This window comes from Pseudopodoces humilis, chromosome 16 (genome assembly GCF_049639895.1).
Source record: "Pseudopodoces humilis isolate 2021_Gansu_Grassland_sample_001 chromosome 16, ASM4963989v1, whole genome shotgun sequence".
NCBI classification, from domain to species: domain Eukaryota; kingdom Metazoa; phylum Chordata; class Aves; order Passeriformes; family Paridae; genus Pseudopodoces; species Pseudopodoces humilis.
In genome coordinates this window covers 1,113,131-1,140,834 of record NC_142215.1, presented here as the reverse complement: position 1 = coordinate 1,140,834, position 27,704 = coordinate 1,113,131, and the positions used below count along the sequence as shown (strand labels likewise).

The 27,704-nt window shown below is 50.6% G+C and overlaps 3 protein-coding genes across 3 annotated transcripts; 1 reads left to right on the top strand and 2 right to left on the bottom strand.

Moving 5' to 3' along the window:
* Positions 1-4,112: 4,112 nt before the first annotated feature.
* On the bottom strand, positions 4,113-8,345 carry CALML4 (calmodulin like 4). The gene is made up of 5 exons (XM_014251082.2): positions 8,218-8,345; positions 8,073-8,103; positions 6,296-6,436; positions 5,200-5,388; positions 4,113-4,487 (listed from the first exon to the last, which is right to left on the bottom strand). Exons 1-5 carry the CDS (start codon positions 8,218-8,220, stop codon positions 4,390-4,392), a joined length of 462 nt encoding a protein of 153 aa, XP_014106557.1. The 5' UTR covers positions 8,221-8,345; the 3' UTR covers positions 4,113-4,389.
* A 1,097-nt stretch (positions 8,346-9,442) lies between these two features.
* CLN6 (CLN6 transmembrane ER protein) lies at positions 9,443-17,044 on the bottom strand. Its single transcript, XM_005521655.3, has 7 exons — positions 16,896-17,044; positions 15,615-15,729; positions 14,901-14,999; positions 12,502-12,690; positions 11,885-11,940; positions 11,097-11,219; positions 9,443-9,824 (listed from the first exon to the last, which is right to left on the bottom strand). Exons 1-7 carry the CDS (start codon positions 16,976-16,978, stop codon positions 9,542-9,544), a joined length of 948 nt encoding a protein of 315 aa, XP_005521712.2. The 5' UTR covers positions 16,979-17,044; the 3' UTR covers positions 9,443-9,541.
* Positions 17,045-20,218: 3,174 nt separating this feature from the next.
* Positions 20,219-26,005, top strand: FEM1B (fem-1 homolog B). The gene is made up of 2 exons (XM_005521656.3): positions 20,219-20,504; positions 22,866-26,005. Exons 1-2 carry the CDS (start codon positions 20,257-20,259, stop codon positions 24,499-24,501), a joined length of 1,884 nt encoding a protein of 627 aa, XP_005521713.1. The 5' UTR covers positions 20,219-20,256; the 3' UTR covers positions 24,502-26,005.
* The last annotated feature ends 1,699 nt before the right edge of the window (positions 26,006-27,704 follow it).

Below are 27,704 nucleotides of genomic sequence, written 5' to 3'. Positions count from 1 at the left end.
CCATCTGAGGAATGAGTTTTGGGATGAGAAGTTCCATTTTTCTGGAGCTCCAAATCAACATCAAAACCCAGCTGAGGAATGACTTGTGGCACAAAATGTTCCGTTTTTGTGAAGGGAAGCCCCAAATCAACATCAGATCCCAGTGAGGAACGGCTTGTGGCACAAAAGATTCCATTTTTTATGGGGTGGAGCCCCAAATCCCAGCTGAGGAATGAGTTTTGGGACGAGAATTCCCATTTTTCTGGAGCCCAAATCAACATCAAATCCCAGTGAGGAACAGCTTGTCACACAAAATATTCCATTTTTCTGGAGCCCCAGCTGGAAGCACGGCTTGGCTTGGAAAGTTTTATCCCTCCAAACTCGGATCCCGCTCCGCCAACCTCCGCTCTTCCCGGAAAACTCCGGAGCATGCCTCAGTGTTTCCTCGTGGAGCCGCTCGTGTTTTTTGCCTCCAAACCACCTTGGCCTGGCTGGAAAAAGCCGATTTTAGTGCCGTAGCCGCAGTTTGTGCTTGCAGGTGAAGCTCACCCCGCCGATATTCCCGAATTCCCGGATTATTCCTCCCTATCCAGCTCTTTTAAGGCTGGCGGCTTTCAAAATTCGCTTTTTCTTTCGGAATTTTTTGGAATTTTTTGGAATTTCAGCCGTTATTTTAATTCCTTTCTCGGGGGTTTTTTTTTTTTTTTCGTTATTTTTTAAGTCGTGCATGACATAGGAAAATCGTTATTTTTAATTTTTTTGGTGGGGTTCTTTGGGCTGATCCATCTTAAGGAGTGGAATGTGTAAATAGCTGGAATGCAGAATTTTTATTTTTATTTTTATTTTCTTTTTTCTTTTATTTTTCAGGAAATTCTTTTAAAATTCAGAGAAAAAAGGAGAGGGAAGGAATCGATTCTCTCGTGTCCCAAAGTCAGAGAGAGAGAGAGAAAATAAATATTTCCTCTGGTGTAAAAAATATTTTTATAACAGGTTGAAAGTGCAGGTAAACGAGTTTATCAGGAAAAAAAAGAGAGTTAAGGAATACTAAAATTAGCAGATTTCTTGTCTGATTTTTTTTCTTTTTTCTTTTTCTTTTTCACATCCCAAAAATAAAAAAAAACCTATCAATTGCAAATAGTCGCTTCAAGCATCGACAAAGGGCCACCTTTTTTTTTTTGCCTACGAAGTCAAAAAATTCATAATAAATTGATTTTAAAAAAAACAACAAAAAAAGAAAAAAAACCAAAAAAAAGGAAAAAATTAAAAAAAAAAAAGACAAAAAAAAGCAAAATTATAAACCTTTAATCCAAGTAGCATTAGGTAATTGCTGTCTGATCAGTCGTATTTGAAAAGGTTTCACACCATAACGTGGCATCAAAAAATGGTTTTTAAGTGTTTTTACAGCATCCCTTCCTCCGCCACTTAAATAGCTGAATTTTGGGCAAAAAAAAAAAAAAAAAGACAAAAAAAGGACAAAAAATACAAAACAACAAAAAAAAAAACAACAAAAAAAAGGAAAACTGTTGGTGTTTATATGTATATGTGTGTGTATATATGTATTTATAGATCCGTGTGCGTGAGTTCCAGGTGAGTTTCCATAGGTTTTTTGGGTTTTTTGGGTTTTTTTTTCGTTTGTTTGTTTGTTTTTTTTCCTCCCCCTATGCATGTTGTATTTCATACATATCTGGCTGATATATATTCTATTTCACCCCTTACACCGATTTTATAATTTATTAAATGTCAGTTGGAAAAAAAGAAAAAAAAAACATAAAAAAGGAAGGAAACGAGAAAAAAAAACAAAAAACAAAAAAAAAAACCAACAAAACCGACCCAAAAAAAAAAAGGAAAAAAAAAAAAGAAATAAAAGGATAGAAAATGGGAAAGAGTTATTTTTGAAACGGTCTCATTTGGAAGTGATTCCAGCTCCTCATCCCCGCTCCAGGGGGAGATTTTTATTCTTTTTCATGGATAAAGGTGGATTTTTCTGGAATTGGGGGTGTGGTTTTTCCCGGAGCCAGCAGGAATTTGGGATCGCTTTTCCCGTTTTTCCGTGGGTTCTGTTAAGGGTGGCCTCAAGAGCAGCGGGGTCAAATCCCCGTTAATCCCGTGGAAAATGGAATTGTGGGAATCCTGGGATGTGGCACTCTGGGAATGGCAGCTGGGCCTGATGTTCCCATTCCCTGGGATCCCGCTGGGATCAAATCCCCGTTAATCCCTTGGAAAATCGAGGTGTTGGAATCCCGGGATTTGGCGCTCTGGGAATGGCAGCTGGGTTTGGTGTTCCCATTCCCTGCGATCCCACTGGGATCAAAACCCCGTTAATCCCATGGAAAATGGAATGTGGAGGTGTTGGAATCCTGGGATTTGGCACTCCTAAACTCTGAGTTCCCAAACTGTCAATTCCCAAACTCTCAGTTCCCAAATTCCCAAACTCAATTCCCAAACTCTCAAACTCCCAAACTCCCAATTCCCAAATTCCCAAACTCCCAAACTGCCAAACTCCCAATTCCCAAACTCCCAATTCCCAAACTCCCAATTCCCAAACTCCCAATTCCCAAACTCCCAAATTGCCAAACTCCCAATTCCCAAACTCCCAATTCCCAAACTCCCAAATTGCCAAACTCCCAAATTGCCAAACTCCCAATTCCCAAACTCCCAATTCCCAAACTCCCAATTCCCAAACTCCCAATTCCCAAACTCCCAATTCCCAAACTCCCAATTCCCAAACTCCCAAATTCCCAAACTCCCAATTCCCAAACTCCCAATTCCCAAACTCCCAATTCCCAAACTCCCAAATTCCCAAACACCCAAATTGCCAAACTCCCAAATTGCCAAACTCCCAATTCCCAAACTCCCAATTCCCAAACTCCCAATTGCCAAACTCCCAATTCCCAAACTCCCAAATTCCCAAACTCCCAAATTCCCAAACTCCCAATTCCCAAACTCCCAATTCCCAAACACCCAAATTGCCAAACTCCCAAATTGCCAAACTCCCAATTCCCAAACTCCCAATTCCCAAACTCCCAATTCCCAAACTCCTGAATTCCCAAACTCCGGCTCTGGGCGTCTCCGGCTCTCCAGGGATGGGATCCTTGGGATTGCGGCCGGGATTGGCCCTGGAGGGGGGCGGGGCACAGAGGGGCGGGGTCATCCTCCCATCCCACATTCCATGGGGACAATCCCTGTTTTCCCCTCCCTCGCAGGCACTCCGGTTTGGGTTTGGAAGGTTGGGATTTGCTTGGATTTGGGGGTGGGTTTTTATTCCCGGTTTTTTCCCGGGTGGAGACCTCGGAGCTGCTCCGCAGGGACGGGAGAACGGCGGAATCCTGGGATAATCCGGCTCGGAAAGGCCCTGAAATCCCATCTCATTCCATGGGCAGCGACACCTCCCACCATCCCAGGCTGCTCCAAACCCAATCCAAGCTGGCCTCGGACATTCCAGGATCCAGGGGCAGCCACAGGGAATTCTCTGGGAATTCCATCCCAGCCCCTCCCAGCTGGGAATTCCTTCCCAATCCCTCGGATCTGCTGTGGCTTTCGGAGCCAAGGGGAGATTCCGGATTTAAGGGTGGAGGGAGAGGCTCCTGGAGCAGAATTTATGGGAATACGGGATTTTCCCAGTCGCCATCCCTGTGGAATTCCCGAGCTGAATCCAGGGAGAAGCTGCCCGAAATTCCAGCCACGCTTTTGTGGGCCTGGCCTACGGCTGTGAGATCCAGGCGGGAAAAAACCAGGATCAGGCTGGAGCTGGGAATTTCCTCCTGGTGTGGAAAATGGGAATTTCGTGGTGTGGAAAATGGGAATTTTCCTGCCATGGAAAATGGGGATTTCGTGCTGTGGAAAAGGGGAATTTTCCTGGTGTGGAAAATGGGGAATTTCCCCAGGGAAGTTTTTCCCGCTGTGGAAAAGGGGAATTTTCCTGCCATGGAAAACGGGAATTTCCTGGTGTAGAAAAGGGGGAATTTCCCCAGGGAAGTTTTTCCCGGTGTGGAAAATGGGAATTTTCCTGGCCCTGTTTTCCCTGCTGTGAAAAATGGGAATTTTCCTGTTTTTTTCCCGTTTTCCCTTTTTGGAGACCCCAAAGAGCTCCTGGGCCACGCCGACTTCTCAACCCCGACTCTGAAACCCTTCCAGAAATTCCAGAAATCATTCTTTTTTAAGGAATTTAGAAGAAGAAATCATCTTGGAAAGATTTTAGGAACCACTCGGAATTTCAGGAATCCTTTCAGAAACGGTTTCCCGGAGCCGCGCTCGCGTCGTCGCGCTCCGTTCGTTTCCGTCCCGCCGCGTTTTCCCGGGAATCGCGGCCGATCCCACGGGATGCGAAGGCAAAATCAGGTTCTGGAAGGCAGCCGGTGGAGGGGGAAATAAAACGGAAATGAAATCATTTTTAAGGAATCTCCCGGGATTTCAGTAGTCGGCCGGAGGGAGGCAGAGGAGACGCGCGAATTCCTCGTATCTGATGGTTCCGTTCGGGCCGGCCGGGGCGTCCTTCAGCAGATCATCCACTGGGAAAAAACGGGAAAAATGGGAAAACAAGGGGAAAAAAATGGGAAAAAAACAGGGAAAAAATGGGGGAAAAAATGGGGGAAAACAGGAAAAAAGGGGGAAAAACAAATGGAGAGGGGAGGGGAGGGGAGGGGAGGGGAGGGGAGGGGAGGGGAGAGGAGAGGAGAGGAGAGGAGAGGAGAGGAGAGGAGAGGAGAGGAGAGGAGAGGAGAGGAGAGGAGAGGAGAGGAGAGGAGAGGAGAGGAGAGGAGAGGAGAGGAGAGGAGAGGAGAGGAGAGGAGAGGAGAGGAGAGGAGAGGAGAGGAGAGGAGAGGAGAGGAGAGGAGAGGAGAGGAGAGGAGAGGAGAGGAGAGGAGAGGAGAGAAGAGAGAAGAGAAGAGAAGAGAAGAGAAGAGAAGAGAAGAGAAGAGAAGAGAAGAGAAGAGAAGAGAAGAGAAGAGAAGAGAAGAGAAGAGAAGAGAAGAGAAGAGAAGAGAAGAGAAGAGAAGAGAAGAGAAGAGAAGAGAAGAGAAGAGAAGAGAAGAGAAGAGAAAAGAGGAGGGGAATGGAATGGAACGGAATGGGATCCAGGGGATGGGATGGGATGGGATCCAGGGGATGGGATCCAGGGGATGGTATGGGATCCAGGGGATGGGATTGATGGGATGGGATGGGATGGGAAGGGACAGGATGGGATGGAATGGAAAGGAATCCCTGTGGAATTTGGGATACCTTCCTCCTCGGAGAGCTTCTCTCCCAGCCGGGTGAGCTTGGCACGCAGCTCGGGCGCGGCGATCACTCCCCTCCTCTGCCGGTCCAGCATGGCCAGCGCCCGCAGGATCTCCTGCTCGGGCTCCTCCTGCTTCATCTGCCGGTACATGATGGTCAGGAAGGTGGAGAAGTCCAGCTCAGCGTTCCTGTCTGGAAAAGGAAGGGCAGATCCTTAGGGAATGGCTGGGGGCTGGATCTGGGACGGAGCTTCCCCTCCTCCTCCCCGGTTCCCTTTCCTGGGGTTCCTTTTCCCTTTCCTGGGGTTATTTTACCTTTCCTGAGGTTCTTTCCCCTTTTCTGAGGTTTCTTTTCCCTTTCCTGAGGTTTCTTCTTCCTTTCCTGGGATTTTTCTCCCTTTCCTGGAGTTCTTTTCCTCTTCATGTTTTTTTTCCTCCCTTTCCTGGGGTTCTTTTATCATTCCTGGGATTCTTCTCTCTTTCCTGGGATTATTTTCCCTTTTTTGGGGTTTCTTCTCCCTTCTCTGAGGTTTCTTTTCCTTTTCCTGGGGTTATTTTACCTTTTCTGGGATTCTTTTCCCTTCTCTGGGGTTTCTTTTCCCTTTCCTGTTCTTTTTTTTTTCTCCCTTTCCTGGAATTCTCCCTCCCTTGGATTTTTTCCCCCTTTCCTGGGGTTTCTTCTCCTTTTCCTGGGATTTCCCTGTCCCTGATCTGGATCAGGACACATCACCACTGGCCTTTTTCCCCTAAAACCCCGTTTACAACTCCCTCAAATCCGTGTTCCCAACCTGGATCTTGAATTTTTAATCCTCCCTGCAGCCGATCTCACAATTCCTCGGTTTTGTGCTTTATTTTTCCTACAGATCCGGGGCTGAACGTCCCCCTGCGCTCTTCCCCCTCTGCTGCTCGGCCTGGACACTCTCCCACCCTCCAAATCCACGTTCACATCTTTAATCCTGCTTTTTTCCTTGTATTTCTGGGGATTTTAACAGCACTTTTTAATCCTCGGGCTGGATTTAACACATCCCAACAGCTCCTTCCCTCCTGGCACAGAAAAATCGGGATTTTTTCCAGGAATTTCCCGTTTTTTGGTGTCTCACCGATCCTGTGCAGCTGCAGGTGTCTCTGCACCTCTCCTGGAGTGGGGCTGGCTCCCAGGCACCGCATCACCGCCAGCAGCTCCGAGCCCCTGATCTTCCCTTTTTGCTTCTTGTCGTACAGGGAAAAACATTCCTTGAACTCTAATTAAAAACCAGACCTGGCTGAGGCCTCCAGGGATCCCTGGAAGAATTCCAGCCGGGATCTCGTGTCGCCTTTCCAGGAGGGGGATGGGCGCGGGGGGGGGGGAGCAGCGGGGGAATTGAGGGTAATTAAAACCCCGAGCGGCGCTAATTGGGGCCCTCCAGCCCGAAAAGGGCTCGGATCCCGGGGATTTGGGATTTGGGATAAAAGAACTTGTCCTGCCCTGTTGGGGGTGGGACAGGGACAGAGGGGGATGAGGGAAGGGCTGAGGGATGGAGGGGGAGGGCGCCGGGAGGTGCTGGGGGTGCAGATTTTGGGGGTGGAGGAATTTGGAGGTGGGGGATTTTGGAGATGGGAGATTTTGGGGTGGAGATTTTGGGGGTGGAAGATTTTGGAGGTGGATTTTGGGGTGGAAGATTTTGGAGGTGGATTTTGGAGGTGGATGATTTTGGAGATGTGGGATTTTTGGGGTGGAGGATTTTGGGGTGGGAGATGCTGCAGGTGGAGATTGTGGAGGTGGGAGAGTTTGGGGTGGAAGATTTTGGGGCGGAGGATTTTGGAGATTGGGACATCTTGGGGTGGAGGATTTTGGGGCTGGGAGATGCTGGAGGTGGAGATTTTGGGGATGGAAGATTTTTGGAGACGGAACATTTTGGGGTGGGAGATTTTGGAGTTGGGAGATTTTGAGGTGGAGGATTTTAGGGTGGAAGATTCTGGGAGTGGAGGATTTTGAACGTGGGCGATGCTGGAAATGTGAGATTTTGGAGTGGAAGATCTTGGAGTGGGACATTTTGGAATGGGACATTCTGGAGGAGGAGGACCCCGAGTTCTCCCCACCCCGCTCCCTCTCCCACTCCGCCATCCCGCCGCATTCCCGCTTTTCCAGCAGCAAATCCCGGCTCGCTGCTGGCCCGGATCCGACCCGGAGCTCTCACCGCCCCTTCCCAGCCCGTTCCCGATCCCGGAACGGGGGTCCCGGGGGTGTCCGGGGCTGTCCCGGGGGATCCCGGGGGTGTCCGGAGCTGTGCCGGGGGTGTCCCGGGGGTGTCCGGGGGGTCCGGGAATGTCCGGGAATGTCCCGAGGATGTCCGGGAGTGTCCCGGGAGTGTCCCAGGGCTGTCCCGGGAGTGTCCCGGGAGTGTCCCGGGGGTGTCCCGGGGGTGTCCGGGGCTGTCCCGGGGGATCCCGGGGGTATCCGTGGCCCCTCCTGTCCCGGCCGCCTCCTCCTCCTCCCCTCTCCAATCCGCGCTGATCAGATTTGCAATAATACCCTTATTAATACTCTTATTAATACTCTTATTAATAACTCTTATTCCTGCTTCCTTCGGCCGTTCCCGGAGCGATCCCAGCGCCGGGATTGGCTCGCGATGGGAATTTGGATCCCCTGCCCCGCCTCCTTCCTCCTCCTCCTCCTCCTCCGGGACCGGGACCGGACCCCGGGAATTTCTGCTGTTCCCGGCGGGATTTGGGTTTTTGGATCAGGGAATTTGCGGAGATTTTTTCCCCGTTTTCCCAGATCCCGGCAGAGCCACAACAAACCCAGACCGCGACTTGGCGGAGGGAAAATAATCATTTTTCTCGAAAGGTCAATTTAATCCCGCTAATTAACCCCGAGCGGAACGAAGCCGAACCTACCGTGAATTTGATCCTGCGACAGAAACTTCGCCTGGAGCAGGGAGGGAGACAGAAAAAAAGAGAGAAAAAAGGGGGGAAAAAAACTCAAAAAATAGCTTTACAATGAGGTTTGGGAGGCGCGCAGAGCGCGAGCAGCCGCACTCACCATGGTTTTGGGGAGGATTTTTGGGATTTGAGGTTCCCGGCAGGAGCGGAGGCCGCTCGGGGTTTGCTCAGGGCTGAAGTCCCCGGGTGAGGCTGTAATAAAATCCCGCTGCTATGGATACGGCTCAGCCCGGCCCCGCCTGCTCCCGGGGAAAAAAAAAGGGATTTTCCAAAGCTCGGGAGTGGGAAAGATCGAGCTGTGACCTCCTTAGAGCTGGCAGAGCTCGGGATCCGGGCGCGAGTTTTGGAATTCCAAAAAAATCTGTTTGTCATTGGGAAAAAATCGAGGTTTTTTTTAATTGTTTCATTGTTTAATTTGAATTTTTTTTAATTTTGTAGAGATTTTTCTGAATATAGATATATTTATTAGTATATTAATAAATTTATAATAAATATATTATTTATATGAACGTAATTAACGTTATATAATTAATAGAATATTTAATATTTACTGTATTGTATTCATTATTTTGTTTTATATATTCTATTCTATTCTATTCTATTCTATTCGTCTTGTTTTATATTATTTTCATTTATATGTATTTTATTTATATGTATTTATTTTATATTAATTTGTATGTATTTTATTTTGTATTATATTAATTTTATGACATTATTTTATATTTATTTTATATTATTTTATATGTATTTTATATTATTTTATATGTATTTTATTTTATATAATACTAATCTATATGACATTGTTTTATATTTATTTTACATTATTTTATCTTAATTTTATTTTATATAACACTAATTTATATATTATTTTATATTTATTTTATATTTTATCTTCATTTTATTTTATATAATACTCATTTATATGACATTATTTTATATTTATTTTATATTATTTTACCTTCATTTTATTTTATATAATACCAATTTATATGATATTATTTTATATTTATTTTATATTATTTTATCTTCATTTTATTTTATATAATACCAATTTATATGACATTATTTTATATTTATTTTATATTATTTTACCTTCATTTTATTTTATATAATACCAATTTATATATTATTTTATATTTATTTTATATTTTATCTTCAATTTATTTTATATAATACCAATTTATATATTATTTTATATTTATTTTATATTTTATCTTCATTTTATTTTATATAATACTCATTTATATATTATTTTATATTTATTTTATATTTTATCTTCATTTTATTTTGCATCATATTAATTATAATCTCATCACACAGCCACCTCCTCTCGGGGATTTATTGGAAACTCATGGATCTACATTAAAAAAAACCCTAAATCTCTTTTTTCCCCTTTCCCAGCCCCCAGGAACGGCGAGCCCGGCTCAGGAGGCGCCCTGGTGCAGGTTGTTCATGTGCAGGGTGTAGAAGGCCCAGGGCTCGGGGATGTAAATCACCCCGGGGTATTTTTTCCGCAGGATTTTGTCGTTCCAGAGCCAGCCCACCCAGGCGGCGATGAGGAGCAGGGTGATGATGAAGGAGAGGAAGAGGAAGAGCCCGTTGCTGTCCAGCACCAGCCCCTTCCGCCGCTGGTGCATCACCAGCGCCATCATGGCGAAGAAGGTGAAGATGTAGAGGATGAAGATCTGCCCCTCCGTCACCAGGTACCTGCAAGGGAAATTCCTGCGGGAATTCCTGATCCTGGGAAGGCTGGAGAGCGTTCCCAGCTTCTCCTGGGAGCAGTGGTGATCCTGGGATGTCCTGGGTGGCCCTGGGGCTGTTCTGAGTGACCTTGGAGATGTCCTGGGTGGCCCTGGAGCTGTCCTGAGTCACCCTGGGATTGTCGTGGGTGACCTTGGAGATGTCCTGGATGGCTCAGGGTGGCCCTGGGGATGTCCTGGGTGGCCCTGGGATTGTCCTGGGTGGCCCTGGGGATGTCCTGGGTGCCCCTGGAATTGTCCTGGGTGGCCCTGGGGATGTCCTGGGTGCCCCTGGAATTGTCCTGGGTGGCCCTGGGGATGTCCTGGGTGACCCTGAGATTGTCCTGGATGACCCTGGGGATGTCCTGAGTGACCTTAGAGATGTCCTGGGTGCCCCTGGGTGGTCCTGGATGGCCTGGGATTGTCCTGGATGGCCTGGAATTGTCCTGGGTGCCCCTAGGATTGTCCTGGGTGCCCCTGGGATTGTCCTGGATGACCCTGGGTGGTCCTGGATGGCCTGGAATTGGCTTGGGTGGCCCTGGGATTGTCCTGGGTGCCCCTGGGATTGTCCTGGATGACCCTGGGTGGTCCTGGATGGCCTGGAATTGGCTTGGGTGGCCCTGGGATTGTCCTGGGTGGTCCTGGGGCTGTCCTGGGTGGCCTGGGATTGTCCTGGGTGGTCCTGGGGCTGTCCTGGGTGGCCTGGGATTGTCCTGGGTGGTCCTGGATGACTCTGGGATTGTCCTGGATGACTCTGGGTGGTCCTGGATGGCCTGGAATTGGCTTGGGTGGCCCTGGGATTGTCCTGGGTGGTCCTGGGTGGCCCTGGAGCTGTCTTGAGTCACCCTGGGATTGTCCTGGGTGGTCCTGGGGCTGTCCTGGGTGGCCTGGGATTGTCCTGGGTGGTCCTGGATGACTCTGGGATTGTCCTGGATGACCCTGGGTGGTCCTGGATGGCCTGGAATTGGCTTGGGTGGCCCTGGGATTGTCCTGGGTGGTCCTGGACGGCCTGGAATTGTCCTGGGTGCCCCTGGAATTGTCCTGGGTGCCCCTGGGATTGTCCCAGCTTCCAGGGATTCAAGTGACTCCAAACTTCCAGGAGGTTTAATTTGATTTCCCAGCCCCGCCGAGCAAAAGCTGCCCTGGGGATCCCTGGGGAACCGGAGCAGCTCTTCCCGGAGCATTCCCAGGGAATTCCCAGGGAATTCCCGGCTCAGCCCCAGGCACGGGGGGCACTCACCAGTAGTAGAGGCTGCTGGGCCCCACCAGGAGCAGGGCAGCCAGGGGCATCCGGCCCCGCCGCGCCGCCGGCGTGAAGCAGCCGGTGAAGTAAATGAACAGGATCAGGAAAAACGGGATGTACCTGCGGAAAACAGCAATTCCCAAAGCTGGGAAAGGCTGGGAGCTGCCCCAAAGCCCCTGAGCTGGTCCTGCCCTCAACCCGGGGCTTCAGCAGAATTCCCTGCTCCCAGATTCCTGCTGCATCCACAGGGAACAGGGGCTGGTGGGGGCAGGAGAATTCCCAACCTCCAGCAGGAGAATTCCCAACCTTGGGAATTTCCAGCCTCCAGCAGGAGAATTCCCAACCTTGGGAATTTCCAACCTCCAGCAGGAGAATTCCCAACCTTGGGAATTTCCAACCTCCAGCAGGAGAATTCCCAGCCTTGAGCAGGACAATTCCAAACCTTGGGGAATTCCCAATCTCAGGCAGGACAATTCCAAACCTTGGGGAATTCCCAATCTCAGGCAGGACAATTCCAAACCTTGGGGAATTCCCAGTCTCAGGCAGGACAATTCCCACTCCAGAACCTTCTGGAAGGCCGAGCTGTCCCTCCAAGAGCTGCCACATCCCCGAGCCATCCCAGAGCAGAGGAGATCCCCGGATCCACCCTGACCTGGATCCCAATCCAACCCCGGGCAGCAGAACCCGATCCTGGGGCAGCTCTGGCTCCAGAGCTCTCCCGCCCTTCCCTCTCCTCGCAGGGAACATCCCGGGAACATCCCGGGAACATCCCGGGAATCACTCACCACATGGAGTGCCCCAGGTACTCGTCGTAGTAGTAGAGCAGCTCGAAGGAGTCGATCTGCGCCAGCGGCGGGACGGAAACAAACCCGAGTTACCATCGGTCCTAAATCCTGGTTTTAACCATCCCTGAGTCTGGCTCAACCTGGGGTTTATCATTCATAAATCCTGGTTTTAACCATCCCTGAGTCTGGCTCAACCTGGGGTTTATCATTCATAAATCCTGGTTTTAACCATCCCTGAGTCTGGCTCAACCTGGGGTTTATCACTCATAAATCCTGGTTTTAACCATCCCTGAGCCCGGCTCAGCCCGTACCAGTGTCTGTGGCCACAGGCTCCTTTCCCATTTCCCATTTCCTATTTCCCATTCCCCATTCCCCATTTTCCAATCCCACATTTCCCATTCCCAATCCCAGATTTCCCATCCCGTACCAGGGTCTGCGGGCGCAGGTTGCGGATGACGGGGTTCTCGCGCACGGACAGGTGGTGCTGGTACCAGATTTACCCATTCCTGTACCAGCATCTGTAGGTTCCTGTCCCATTCCCCATTTCCCATTCCCCATTTCCCATTCCCCATTTCCCATTTCCCAATCCCAGTTTTCCCGGATTTCCCATCCCGTACCAGGGTCTGCGGGCGCAGGTTGCGGATGACGGGGTTCTCGCGCACGGACAGGTGGTGCTGGTACCCGCTGAAGATCAGCCGGTGGTTGACAGAGTCCCCCACCAGGTGGATGCTGGCGCCCATCACGAAGGTGATGATGCTGACGTGGACCATGGAGCGAGGGAGAGTCCGGGGGGAGCGCTCGATCAGCTGGGGAGGGGAGGAGGAGGAAGAGGAAGGGGAGGAGGAAGAAAAGAAGAGGTGGGGGATGAGTAAGAGGAGGAGGAGGAGGAATAGGAAGAGGAAGGGGGGAAGGAGGAGGAAGAGGAGAAGGGAAGGAAGAGGAAGAGGAGGGAAGGAGGAGGAGGAGGAAAAGGGGGAGGAAGAGGGGGGAAGGAGGAGGAAGAGAAGGAGGAGGAAGAGGAGGAGGGGAGGAGGAGGAAGAAGAGGAGGAGGAGGAGAAGGAAGAGGAGAAGGAGAGGAGGAGGGGAGGAAGAGGAGGAGGAGGGGGAGGAAGAAGAGGAGGAGGAGGAGAATAAGAGGAGGAGAGTGGGAGGAGGAGGAGGAAGAGGAGGAGGGGGGCAGGAGGAGGAGGAAGAAGAGGAAGAGGAGGAGGAGGAAAAGGAGGGGGAGGGGGAGGAAGAAGAGGAAGAGGAGGGGGAGGGGGAGGAAGAAGAGGAGGAGAAGGAGAGGAGGAGGGGGTCAGGAGGAGGAGGAAGAGGAGGGGGAGGAAGAGCAGGATCAGCAGCCGTGTCCCCAAAGCCGCTTTTTCCGAGCAGAGCAAATCTCCTTACGGAGCTTTAATTTGGGCTTTGCTTGTGTTCATTTTTAACCCCACTGGGGTTTATTTTTTACTCCATTTCTGCCTCATCTCGACCTCATTTGTGCTTCATTTTGAATTCTTTTATTTTATCATTTGTGCTTCATTTTGAATTCTTTTATTTTATCATTTGTGCTTCATTTTGAATTCTTTTATTTTATTATTTGTGCTTCATTTTTACTTTATTTCATTATTTGTTCTTCATTTTTATTTCTTTTATTTTATGATTTGTGCTTCATTTTTATTTCTTTTATTTTATTATTTGTGCTTCATTTTGAATCATTTTATTTTATCATTTGTGCTTCATTTTTATTTCTTTTATTTTATGATTTGTGCTTCATTTTTACTTCATTTATTTTATCATTTGTGCTTCATTTTTAATTATTTTATTTTATTATTTGTGCTTCATTTTTAATTATTTTATTTTATTTTTGGTGCTTCATTTTTACTTTATTTTATAATTTGTGCTTCATTTTTACTTCATTTATTTTATCATTTGTGTTTCATTTTTACTTCATTTATTTTATTATTTGTGCTTCATTTTTACTTCATTTTTTTTATTTTTGGTGCTTCATTTTGACCTTTTTGGGGTTTAATTTTTCCTCTGTGCTTGATTTTTACTTTATTTGTGCTTAATTTTGACCTTATTGAGGTTTATTTCTTGTTTTATTTATACTTAATTTTGACCTTATTTTGGTTTAATTTTTACTCTATTTGTGCTTAATTTGCCCTTAATTTGACCTCATTTGTGCTTAATTTTGACTTTATTTGGGTTTAATTCCGACCTTATTTGGGTTTAATTTTGATTTTATTTATACTTAATATTGACCTTGTTTGGGTTTAATTCTGACCTTATTTGGGTTTAATTCTGACCTTATTGGGGTTTAATTTTGATTTTATTTATACTTAATTTTGACCGTATTGGGGTTTAATTCTGACCTTATTTGGGTTTAATTTTGATTTTATTTATACTTAATTTTCACCTTGTTTGGGTTTAATTTTGACCTTATTTGGGTTTAATTTTGACCTTATTGGGGTTTAATTCCAACCTTACTCAGGTTTAATTTTGATTGTCCTAAAAATATCATTTGGGAAAAGGGCTCTGATTCCCCCTGGAGCCAGAATTCCAGAGGGAATGCTTTTGGGATTTGTTGGGAATTCAGTTGGGATTTGGGAATAACCAACACCCTAAAAACCTCGGAAAAAAAATCTGGGAATGGGAAAAGCCCTGGAGATTCCCAGATTTCCCAGGAGCTGTGATTCCTCCTGGAGCCAGAATTCCAGAGGGAAACGGGAAATTGAGGTGGCATCAGAAATCCTCTTAACTTCTCCTGGCTGGCAGGGATTTGGGAACCCTAAAAACCTTGGAAAAAAACTGGGAATGGGAAAAACCCTGAAGATTGCCAGGTTTCCTGGGAGCTCTGACTCCTCCTGGAGCCAGAATTCCAGAGGGAAACGGGAAATTGAGGTGCCCTTTAAAAGGCGGCATCACAAATCCCCTTAACTGCCCCTGGCTGGGATTTGGGAATAACCAACACCCGAAAAACCTTGGAAAATTAAAAAAAAAACTGGGAAAAGCCCTGGAGATTCCCAGATTTACCTTCAGCAGCAGGAAGGGGGTGATAACGTTGTAAGCCATGTGGAAATAATCTCCAGCGCTGGGTTTGTTCAGAGGAAACCATTCCAGAGGGAAGACGATCTGAGGAGAGAGGGAAAATGTTTGGGATCGCTTGGGAATGCTCAGCTGGACTTGACGGTGTTGGGAGGGATGGAGCTGGGCAGATTTCTTGGAGCAAAATTCCCAAAAGTCGCCCTCTGGAAGATTTTCCTCCCGGCCCTGCCCGGTCAAGGAAGGCATTTTTGGGATCCTGCAGCTTCCTGAACCTCCTGCCAACTTCCAGCTCAAAAATCCCATGGGAACGGAACGTTCCTGTATCCCAGAGCTTCTGGGAACCCCGAGCTCTGGGACACAGGAACGGGGAAAAGCAGGAGGAACCTTCTGGAGTGAAAAGAAAGGTGAGGGAGGGAATTCGGGGAAGGGATTTCCTGGGAAAGATCCTCTCGGTCCGTGGTGCTGGGGTCAAGGAAGGCATTTTTGGGATCCTGCAGCTTCTGCCAACTTCCAGCTCAAAAATCCCATGGGAACGTTACGGACGCTCCTGGAAACCCCGAGCTCTGGGACACAGGAACGGGGAAAAGCAGGAGGAACCTTCTGGAGTGAAAAGAAAGGTGAGGGAGGGAATTCGGGGAAGGGATTTCCCGGGAAAGCTCGGTCCCGGTGCCGGCTCCTCGGGGAGCCCAAAGCCCGGCTCACCATGGCGATGGGGCGCCCGAAATCCAGCACCCAGTTCTGCAGGGTGAAGTAGAACCACAGGTCCAGGTGGAACGGGGACGTCTTGGAGGTGTCCTCGGCCTTGGTCCCGCCGTGCCTGGAGGGGACAGAGGGACACGGAGCCTGGAGCGGCTCCGGCAGGAGGCAGAGCTGCGATTCCCCGGCTCGGGAATCCGGGATAACCGAGGGGAAGAGCAGGAGGCTCTGAAGGAAGCGCTGAATTGAGCGCGGCTGTTTTTAACTTTGGTACCGAGAGGCAGAATCCCAACTGCCAGGAGCTGAGCTGAGGGCTGGAACCGCTGGAATTCCAGCCCCGGGATGCTCTGGATGCGGCACCACCCTCAGCCCTGCTCCCAACACCCGCTGGAATTCCAGCCCCGGGATGCTCTGGATGCGGCACCACCCTCAGCCCTGCTCCCAACACCCTCACCCAACACTGAGGATCCAACCCCGACGGAGCCTTTCCATGGAATGCCCCTCCAGCACCTCTGGAGCTTCACCTCCCTGCGGGACAAGCGGCTCAATCCCTCTCCCGGTGCCGGGAACGGGATCGGCTGGATCAGCCTCGAGATTCCCGGCCCATGGAAGTGTCCCTGCCCACGGACCGAGAGGATCTCTCAGGTCCCTTCCACCCCGAAGCACTCGGGGATGATTCGGGGAACGCCGAGAGCTGGAGGGTGAGGATGGGATATCCTGGATGAGCTGGGAATGCTGCGGCTCCCTGGGAGAGTCTGGCAAAGCCTGGATGGGCTGGGATAACCCAGGGAAGGCCGGGATGCCCGGGACAGAGGCGAGAGGGGGAACCTTGGGGGACCCCAACTCCGGGGATGTCCTGGACCCCAAACCTGGGGATGTCCCGGTCCCCAAACCTGGGGATGTCCTGGTCCCTGATCCTGGGGGTGTCCTGAACGTTCCTGAACGTGGGGATGTCCCGGTCCCCAACCCTGAGGATGCCCCGGTCCCTGAACGTGGGGATGCCCTGGTCCCCGACTCTCAGGATGTCCCTGTCCCTGACTCCGGGGGTGTCCTTGTCCCCGGTCCCGGTGGTGTCCGGGTCCCTGACTCTGGGAGTGTCCCGGTCCCCGGTCCCGATGGTGTCCCGGTCCCCGCACAGCCGGGGGTGGTACCCGGGAAGGGGCCGCGCTGTCCGGGGAGGGGCGCAGAGCGGGCTGAACCGGAGCGATTGGATGGAGAGAGGATCCCCATGGAACGAGGGTTGGATTTCCCCTTCCCCACCCTCCCCGAGCCCCCGGCCGCGCTCACCTGCCCGGGAAGAGCGGCCCTGCGGGCGGCGGCGAGCCCGGAGCCGCGGCCGGGAACGGCCGGCGCCGCACCGAGCCCTGCATGAGCCCGGCCCGGGGCCCCCGGACCCGCTCCCGGAGCCTGTCCCGCTGCCGGGGCCGATCCCCGCTCCCGGCCCGGCCCGGGGAGCAGCGGCGGCTGCGCGGGGGCCGCCCCGGGACCGCCCCGGCGGGGCGGGGGCAGCGCCGGTCCCGCCGCCCGCAGCGCCCCGAGCGCATCCCGGCCGCTCCCGACACCGGGAGAGCGGCCCCGGGACCGCCCCGAGCTCATCCCGGCCGCTCCCGGCACCGGGAGCGCGGCCCCGGGACCGCCCCGAGCTCATCCCGGCCGCTCCCGGCACCGGGAGAGCGGCCCCGGGACCGCCCCGAGCGCATCCCGGCCGCTCCCGGCACCGGGAGAGCGGCCCCGGGCCCGCCCCGAGCTCATCCCGGCCGCTCCCGGCACCGGGAGAGCGGCGGGACCGCCCCGAACCCCCGCGATCCCGGAGCATCCCGGCTGGGATGGCAGCCGGGAACAGCGCGGGTGTTCCATCAATCCATGGCGCAGAGCCCGAGGTTTGTTGGGAATAAGGAGCTCTCCGTGGATGTGCAGACGCCGCTTTTCCCGAGTTCCCGTTTCCCGGGGGATGCGGCGCCCGCTGATCCCGGTTTTGGCCGGATGAATCCATCGGGATGGGATCGCTCCCGGCCAGGGGCAGCGGGAGGGACTCGCAGCCCCCGGGGATGGATCTGCTCTCGCTGGGGTTTGGTGGCTAAATCAGGAGGTGCATCCCTGGTGTCCTCAGTGTCCCCTGGTGTGTCCCTTGATGTCCCTTGGTGTCCCCTGGTGTCCCCCGGCCTCCCCTTACTGCTGGTGGCACCCACAGCAGGAGGGAGGTGACAGCTGGGGGCAGGTGACAGATTGTGACACATATGTGAGACATGTGTGACAGATGTGTGACAGATGTGTGACGTGTGTGACACGTGTGTGACAGATGTGTGACAGATGTGTGACACGTGTGTGACACGTGTGTGACATGTGTGTGACACGTGTGTGACAGATGTGTGACAGATGTGTGACACGTGTGTGACACGTGTGTGACAGATGTGTGACACGTGTGTGACAGATGTGTGACAGATGTGTGACACGTGTGTGACACGTGTGTGACAGGGCCAGTGACGGTCCCCAGAGCCAGGGTGAAGGTGCTGCCGGTGCTGGGGCAGGGTTGAGGGGATGGAGCTGCTGGTTTTGGTTTAAACAACCCAAAGTGAGCCGAGCCCAGCCCAGCTGAATCTGGCTGAGCTCAGCCCAGTCTGACCCAGCCCAGTTAAACCCAGCCCAGCCAGCTCGGCCCAATCCAGTCCAACCAGTCCCACCGAACCCAGCCAACCCAACCCAAACCAGTCCCACCCAATCCAACCAATCCAGTCCAACCAGTCCCACCGAACCCAGCCAATCCAATCCAATCCAATCCAACCCAAACCAACCCAACCCAAACCAGTCCCACCCAATCCAACCAATCCAGTCCAACCAGTCCCACCGAACCCAGCCAATCCAATCCAACCCAAACCAACCCCACCCAACTCAAGCCAATCCAACCCAAACTAACCCCACCCAACCCAACCCAACACAACCCAACCCAAACCAGTCCCACACAATCCAACCAATCCAGTCCAACCAGTCCCACCCAATCCAACCCAGCCCAGCCTAATCCAGTCCAGTCCCACCAAACCCAGCCAATCCAACCCAACCAAATCCAACCCAACCCCACCCAATCCAGTCCAACCCAACCCAATCCAACCCAAACCTATCCAGTCCAACCCAGTCCAGTCCAAACCAACCCAATCCATTCCAACCAAACCAACCCAACCCAATCCAACCCAACCCAATCCAACCCAACCCAATCCATTCCAACCAAACCAACCCCACCCAATCCAACCCATCCAACCCAATCCAGTCCAACTGACCCCCACCCAGTCCAACCAACCCAAGCCAACCCAACCCAATCCATTCAAACCAATCTAACCCAACCCAATCCTGCCCAAATCAACCCAACCCAATCCAACCCAACCCAACCCAATCCATTCCAACCAATCTAACCCAACCCAATCCTGCCCAAATCAACCCAACCCAATCCAACCCAACCCAATCCATTCCAACCAACCCAACCCAATCCAACAGCGAAATGATGGAGCAATCTGGGAGGACGGGACTTCATAACCCGAGGCTGTAATTGGACAATTAACTCCAATGTGGAAATGGACCAAAACTTGTCCATTTAAAATAAAACATTAAAAATATTTAAATTATATTTAACATAAAAGTGTGAAAACTCATCTCGGGTGGAGCCACAGCCAGGCTCTTGTACTGCCCAAGGTGCATCCTTTGAAGGCCTTTAATAAATACCAACTTTATTCCTTATTTATTAACTCTGTTCCAGGCAGCCTCTCAAGACATCACTGTCTTGGCCTCCACGCTTCCAGAAAAGATCTGTTCGGGATCGGCTGAGCTCGGCCTCCACACTCTGAGGAGCTTTTCCAGAAAAGATCCCTTCAGGATCTTGGAATGGCCGAGCTCAGCCTCCACACTCTGAGGGGCTTTTCCAGCAGCGATCTGTTCAGGATCAGCTGAGCTCGGCCTCCACACTCTGGAGCACTTTTCCAGAAAAGATCCATTGAGGATCCTGGAATGGCTGAGCTCGGCCTCCCCGCTCTGGAGCGCTTTTCCAGAAAAGATCCATTGAAGTTTGGCTGAGCTCGGCCTCCCCGCTCGGAGGCGCTTTTAGAGCAAAGACCCCTTCAGGACCCCGGAACGGCCGAGCTCGGCCTCCCCGCTCTGAAGCGCTTTTCCAGCCGAGATCCGTTCGGGATCAGCCGAGCTCGGCCTCCCCGCTCGGAGACGCTTTTAGAGCAAAGACCCGCTGGTGATCCCGGGATGGCGGAGCTCGGTCCCCCCGCTCTGCAGCGCTTTCCCGCCCGCCGCCCGTGCTCCCGGAACGGGCTGGCTCGGCCGCTGTTGCCGGGCGGCCCCGCTGAGCGGGCGGGCGGGCGCGGCGGGTCCGGGGCGGAGCGCGGCGGTGGCCGGCGGGCCCCCGCTCCCGGGGGGGGGGGCGCGCCTTGGCTGCGGGGCCGCGGCTGCGCTGCCGCCGAGGCCGGGGCCGGGGCCGGGGGTGGGGCCGGGGCTGGGGCCGGGGCCGGCGCGGCGCGGGGGGCGGCGAGCCCCGGGGCGGCCGCATGTGCGCCCCGCGGGGCTCCGCGGCAGGACGGAGCGGGCCGGGGCAGAGCCGGGCCGGCCCGAGCGGGGCCGTTGCGGGCGGCGGGGCCGCGCGGGGGCGGAGGCGGCCATGGAGGGGCTGGCGGGGTACGTGTACAAGGCGGCCAGCGAGGGCCGCGTGCTCACCTTGGCCGCGCTGCTGCTGAACCGCTCCGAGAGCGACATCAAATACCTGCTGGGCTACGTGAGCCAGCACGGAGGGCAGCGCTCCACGCCGCTCATCATCGCCGCCCGCAACGGGCACGCCAAGGTGGTGCGGCTGCTGCTGGAGCATTACCGCGTCCACACGCAGCAAACCGGCACCGTCCGCTTCGACGGGTACGTGGGGCCCGGCCTGGGCTGAGGGACAGCGCGGCCGGGAGGGCCTGGTGGGCCCCGGCAGCTCGCACGGTTCTGGGCCTTGCTGGGGCTGGCTCCGGAGCTGAGTGTTCCCGGAGCTGGTGGTGCTCGTGGGGTCCTTGTAGCTCTGGGTTCTGTGGCTCGGTGGTGTTTGTGGGTTCTTGTCAATTGGGACTGTTCTTGGTGGGCCTTGTGGGCCTGTCCAGCTCGGGATGATGTCACTTGATGGCCTTGTGGGCCCTTCCACCTCAGGCTGTTCTGTGACCTGCTGGCTCTTGTGGTCCCACCTCAGGCTGTTCCATGACCTGGTGGTCCTTGTGGTCCCACCTCAGGCTGTTCCATGACCTGGTGGTCCTTGTGGTCCCACCTCAAGCTGTTCCATGACCTGGTGGCCCTCGCAGGATCCTTGTAGCTCAGGGTTTTGTGACCTGATGGTGCTTGTGGCTCTCTTCAACTCAGGCTGTTCCGTGTCCTGGTGCGCCTTGTGGATAACTTCAGGATTCTGTGATTGGTGGTCCTTGCGGTCCCAGCTCTGATTATTCTGTGTCTTGGTGGTTCTCAGCTCAGTTTTCTGTCACTCGATGTCCTCGTGGTCCCACCTCAGGCTGTTCCATGACCTGGTGGCCCTGGTAGGCCCCATCCAGCTCAGCGTTCTGGGATTTGATGGCCCTCGTGGGTCCCTTCCAAGGCTGTCCTGCCATCTGTGATCACTTCCCTGCCCTCTGCAGAGCTTCCAGGATTTGTTTGAAAACATTTCCAGGATTTTTTTGGGAAGTCAGATCTGCTCTCCCGTTTTCCCGGGCCCACAGGGGAGGCTGCCAGGCTTGGGAATGAATTCAAGACATCCCCACCTAAACACCACGTGGGTTTTGGGTCCCACCTGATGCTTTCAGAGCCATAAATTTTCCATTTAGGAATTCCCTGTGTGGACAGGACAATATTCAGAGCCCAGGGAGCTTCTGCTGGGCCAGAATGCCCTTTCCTGGGACGTTTTTGCCGCTGCAGGTGACTCGGTTTTCACAAACCACTTCCCTGGTTGGATTTTAATTCCTTCCTTTTCCCTTCCTGACCTTTGGCTTTTGGGGTTTTTTCCTCCCATTTGAGAGCAGGTTGAGAATTCCTGGGGTGAGAATTCCTGGAGGAAGGGCCCCCTGACCGGCAGCACATGCTGGATTTGTGCCTGGCTGGGGTGGGGATGTGTTTTCCAGAGGCTGTGCCTGGCACGGATGGAAGGAGGAGCTGTCGGAGGCACAGTGGATGCAGAGAGAGGAGCAGAGCCCACGTGATTCCCGAGGATTGTTGGATAAGGTGGCTCAGCAGCTCCTCTCCTCTGGGCTTTCCACTTGGAACCCCGAAACGCCAGAAAAATCCCCTCGAGTGGGTAAAAAATCCCCCCTCCCGCCTCTCCTCCTGCTTCGAGACAGAAATATTTTCGTGGGATTGCATCCAAAATCAGGAACTTCCCACTGGGAATTCTCTCCGGGATCTTAAAGAGCCTCTGGAGGTGCTGGATTTACAAACAGTTCCTGTGGAGCTACGAGGGCTTCACCAAATGATTAAAAATTAAAAACAAAAGTGAAATTCTGATCTTAAGGAGATTTTAACTTTGGGGCTGTTTGGAAATATTTCTCCTTCCTGTGTGTTTGGGACGTGCCTTGGGGGATGTGTGTGAATCCTGCCCGTTTGTTTCTTCATTTAAATCCTTCAAAAACCTGGGAACGGCAAAGACAAATTCTTTATTTTACCTGCGGGGTTAAGGGAATGAAAACAGCTTAAAGAAAAGGGGATGTGTCCCCTCATTTCCCCGTTATCTGCAGGGCCACGCGGATCTGTGGAACAGCCCAGCTCAGAACTTCTGCTTTTTCAGCTTTTTATTTTCTTCCCGAGGTTCCTTCTGTTGTTGCCTGGATGGTTCAGGGCGCGGGACCTCGATCCGCAGCTTGGGGAGAGGGGAAAGGGGAAGTGAGGAGAAATCCTGAAGCCAGGGCTGTTGCTGGTGATTAAATCTGGGAGTTTTTTTTGTGTCAAAATGTCCATTTGAAGGTTTCTCTTGGTCTGGAACGTGTCACTCGGTGGCACCGAAGGGATCCTTTTAGAGCTCTTCTTCCCAGACCTCTCTAAACCGAGGCCGGAGTTTTGTAAGTGGGATCTTGGAGGTGGCCAAACCCCTTTGGTCCCTTCGGAGCTCCGACTTCCAACTCTCCGTGCGCTCCCTCGGCCTCGTCCCGGCGAGTTCCTGGAAATCCCGGGCTGGCTGTGAAATCCCCGTCGATGGCTGGGTGCGGGAAGCTTTCGGAAGAGCGTCAACCTAATTCCCTGTCCCCGTCTTCCCCTTCTCAGCTTCGTCATCGACGGGGCCACCGCGCTGTGGTGCGCGGCCGGGGCCGGCCACTTCGAGGTGGTCAAGCTGCTGGTGAGCCACGGCGCCAACGTCAACCACACCACGGTGACCAACTCGACGCCGCTGCGGGCGGCCTGCTTCGATGGCCGGCTGGACATCGTCAAGTACCTGGTGGAGAACAACGCCAACATCAGCATCGCCAACAAGTACGACAACACCTGCCTGATGATCGCGGCCTACAAGGGCCACACGGACGTGGTGCGCTACCTCCTGGAGCAGCACGCCGACCCCAACGCCAAGGCCCACTGCGGGGCCACCGCGCTGCACTTCGCCGCCGAGGCCGGCCACCTGGAGATCGTCAGGGAGCTGGTCAAGTGGAAGGCGGCCATGATGGTCAACGGGCACGGCATGACGCCGCTCAAAGTGGCTGCCGAGAGCTGCAAGGCCGACGTGGTGGAGCTGCTGCTGGCTCACGCCGACTGCGACAGGAGGAGCAGGATCGAAGCTCTGGAGCTGCTGGGGGCCTCGTTTGCCAACGACAGGGAGAACTACGACATTTTGAAGACTTACCACTATTTATATTTGGCCATGCTGGAGAGGTACCGCGACAGCGAGAACGTCATCGAGAAGGAGGTGCTCCCCCAGATCGAGGCGTACGGAAACAGGTCGGAATGCAGGACCCCTCAGGAATTAGAGTCCATTAGGCAGGACAGAGACGCCCTTCACATGGAAGGCCTGATAGTGCGGGAGAGAATCCTGGGCTCGGACAATATCGACGTCTCCCACCCCATCATTTACCGGGGCGCAGTCTACGCCGACAACATGGAGTTCGAGCAGTGCATCAAGCTGTGGCTCCACGCGCTGCACCTGCGGCAGAAAGGCAACAGGAACACCCACAAGGACCTGCTGAGGTTCGCTCAGGTCTTCTCGCAGATGATCCACCTGAACGAGCCCGTGAAGGCCAAGGACATCGAGAGCGTCCTGCGCTGCAGCGTGCTGGAGATCGAGCAGGGCATGGCGCGCATCAAAACCACCCCGGACGCCGACATCCACACGGCCACGGACAACTACGAGTGCAACATCTTCACCTTCCTCTACCTGGTGTGCATCTCCACCAAGACGCAGTGCAGCGAGGAGGACCAGTCCCGCATCAACAAGCAGATCTACAACCTGATCCACCTGGACCCGCGGACGCGCGACGGCTCCAGCCTGCTGCACCACGCCGTCAACTCCGGCACGCCCGTGGACGACTTCCACACCAACGACGTCTGCAGCTTCCCCAACGCCCTGGTCACCAAGCTCCTGCTGGACTGCGGCGCCGACGTCAACGCCGTGGACAATGAGGGGAACAGCCCTCTGCACATCATCGTGCAGTACCACCGGCCCATCAGCGACTTCTTGACGTTGCACTCCATCATCATCAGCCTGGTGGAGGCCGGCGCCCACACGGACATGACCAACAAGCAGAAGAAAACCCCTCTGGATAAAAGCACCACCGGGGTGTCGGAAATCCTCCTTAAAACTCAAATGAAGCTGAGTCTCAAGTGCCTGGCTGCCCGCGCCGTGCGGATCTACAACATCAGCTACCAAAACCAGATCCCCAGAACTCTGGAGGAGTTTGTCCAGTTCCACTAGGCCGCCTCCGACCTTTCGTGGTGGTGCTATCCCGGGACGACAGCAGACAGCAGAACACACCCGTGTCCATGAAACCCTTTTTCTCCATCCCTTTGGTTTTGGGTTCCTCTGGATTCCGTCTGCGGCCTCGGTTCTCGGGTGGAGGTGGTGGAGGGGCGGGGGCAGGAAAAGCCACGTCGTTGTCCTCTGGCTGAACCCGATGGTTGAGATTTTGGTCCCTTTCTTTTTTATTTTATTTTAATTAAAGGAATCCCTTCGTTAGCTCTTTTGTTTTCTAAACAACACGAGAAGAATCCCCCAGGTGAATCCCGCCGGACGTTTTCGCGCCCGGCGCGATTGGCGAGATGGGATTTCCGACTCCTGGCCGTGAGGCGGGAGAAGAAAACCCGGGAATTGTGCGTCGGTCGGGTTAGGGTTCTCTCGTACCTCGCCGCGCTTTCACGCCCTTCAGCCGGCGCTGAGGATGGCGGTAACGTTTTAAAATCCCCGTTTCCATCCAAAATTCCCTTTTGAGCAGCGATTCCCAACAGCTGCAGACGCGAGGGATGCTCCGTTAGGAAATCCAGGTGGAAATTCAGCTGCCAGGGGTTGAATTCCGTTAGCGAGCTCTTGATTCCCGCTGCTCCAGTAAGTTTTGAATCACCTACGGACAAAAAAAAAAAAAATAAACCCCAAAAACCAAAAAATAAAAACGCAAAAAACTTCGGTGCCGACCGCGAATAACCGGAATCATCGTTTCTTTTTCCGCTCTTCCGTCGCTCCTATCCAAACATCATGCATGGATCCCTAGAAACTGGGTAGGGAATTTGTGTTTGTGTGTGTCCCAACATTTCAAAACCGCTTTTAACTCGGGTTTTTCTCCGTCGTTTCGACGCTCAACACGCACCTTTTTTGTTGTTTTTGTTGGGTTTTTTTTTGTTTGTTTGTTTGGCTCAAAGTCTGTCCGGCTGCACTCGTGGATTCCGAATCTTCCCAACGGAGCCGTCTGCCGCCAAAGAGAGTCTTCCTTGAACCCGGATTTTCCAAGAAGCGTTGGAATCTGTGCCTCCCCCGAATCGGACTCGAGGATTTTTTTTCATGGGTTTTTACTCCTTTGGGTATTGGGGGGGGGGGGAATAAAATAAAAAAAGAAATTAACGAATCTCTTGTTAAAAACTTGATTTTTACAATGAAATCAATAATTCTCCTCTTCATCCAGCTCTTGATGAGCGAGCGATTGTACGGGAACGTCGTGGCCGGAGAACTTTGGGAGAAGCGGCGGATGCTCCGACGGGGAAATGTTGGGACAAGGCTCCCGGAGCCTCCGTTCCTTTGGAACCGTCAGGATGAACGAATGTTCCGTGGGGGGTTTTTTTTGGGGTTTTTTTTTTTTTGGTTTTTGTTTGGTTTTGTTTTTACAGAAAAAAAAAAAACCAAGGATCCGCGTGGAACTTTTGAGGCGAGGTTTGGGGGGCACGCGTTTCTATTTGTACGGCAAAGAAATAAACATTGAATGTGGAATTGGTTTGGGGTTCCTGGGTTTTTGTTTTCGTCACAGGGTTTGTGTCGCTCGGAGGGAAAAGTTTTGGGGTCTGGGTTTGGATTTCTGGGATCTCTGGAATCCCTGGGGTTGTCCAAGGAAAGGCTGGAGCAGCCGGGGATGGTGGAAGGTGGCATTTTGCTGAGGAGTCCAAAGGAGCAAGGAAATTCCTGGCAGTTGAAATGTATATTTTATATTTATATATATTTCATATTTATATAAAATATGTATTTTATATTTTTATATATTTTATATTTATATATAAATATGTATTTTGTATTTATATAAAATATATATTTTCTATTTATAGATATTTTGTATTTATATAAAATAATATATTTTCTATATATATTTTCTATTTATATATAATATATATTTTCTATTTATATATATTTTATATTTTCTATTTATATATATTTTCTATTTATATATAAATATATATTTTATATTTATAAAATAGATCTATCATATATCTGTTTTATTTCTATCTATATCTAGATCTAGATCTATATACCTATATATCTATATATCTATATATCTACATATGTCTATATATATCTATATCTATAGATATATATAGATATATAGATTATAGATTTATAGATATATATGGATATATAGATATATATGGATATATAGATATATATAGATAAATAGATAATAAATTTATATATATAAAAATATAGATAATAAATTTGTATAATGTATATATAATAAATAGATAAATATATATATAATATATTTTTATACATATATCGATATGAGTAATAGAAAATACACATTTATATTTATTATAAATATATGAATATATGTATATACATACATATATATAAAATATAAGTTATAGATATATTTTATAATACACATCAGATATATATTATATATTATATATTATATATTATATATTATATATTATATTGTATATACTATATATACTTTATATAATGTATACATATATGCACATTATAATAATATATAAATATATTAAAATATATATGTGCATATATAAAATATAAACAAAAAATATAAATATATGTGAATATATTTATGTATTACATATTAGGTAAAATATTTCTATATATTCTATATTTACATAAATAAAATTATATATCATTATAATGTATATATGAATATATATTTATAGGTATAAAAATACATAAATTTATATTTAAATATATATAAAATTATAATTATACCATACATATAATATAATATATATAATGATATATATAATATATATAATATATATAATATATAATTGTATTTGAAAAAAATTTATATTTATATTTATATTTATATTTATATTTATATTTATATTTATATTTATATTTATATCCATATTTATATTTATATTTATATCCATATTTATATTCATATTTATATTTATATCCATATTTATATTCATATTTATATCCATATTTATATTCATATTTATATCCATATTTATATTCATATTTATATTTATATTTATTTAAGAAATCCTGAAGGATGCCGCCCGTTCCCGGCTGGTCTCCGCCTGTTTCCCTCCGTGTGCCGGGATCCAAATCCCGGGAATGTGGGAGGGAATGAGGGCAGGATCCCGTGGGCTGAGCTCAGGGATGCCCGGCTCCTCCTTGGGTAGGAATCCCGGGATTTGGGCTCTCCGGGGAATCCTTGCACCCCAGCCGGACCCCGGAGCTCCCAA

Bases quoted from the DNA above. Each gene is read 5' to 3' on its own strand.
- CALML4 (XM_014251082.2), bottom strand. The intron at 5,389-6,295 runs GTGAGACACCAA...TTCCTTTTCCAG, and splicing joins CCTGCAGCTGCACAGGATCG to ACAGGAACGCTGAGCTGGAC. The intron at 4,488-5,199 runs GTATCCCAAATT...GTTTTTTCCCAG, and splicing joins GAAGCTCTCCGAGGAGGAAG to TGGATGATCTGCTGAAGGAC.
- CLN6 (XM_005521655.3), bottom strand. From the start codon at position 16,978: ATGCAGGGCTCGGTGCGGCGCCGGCCGTTCCCGGCCGCGGCTCCGGGC. The intron at 15,730-16,895 runs GTGAGCGCGGCC...TGTCCCCTCCAG, and splicing joins GGGCCGCTCTTCCCGGGCAG to GCACGGCGGGACCAAGGCCG. The intron at 9,825-11,096 runs GTGAGTGCCCCC...TTTCCCTTGCAG, and splicing joins CCCAGCAGCCTCTACTACTG to GTACCTGGTGACGGAGGGGC.
- FEM1B (XM_005521656.3), top strand. From the start codon at position 20,257: ATGGAGGGGCTGGCGGGGTACGTGTACAAGGCGGCCAGCGAGGGCCGC. The intron at 20,505-22,865 runs GTACGTGGGGCC...TCCCCTTCTCAG, and splicing joins GGCACCGTCCGCTTCGACGG to CTTCGTCATCGACGGGGCCA.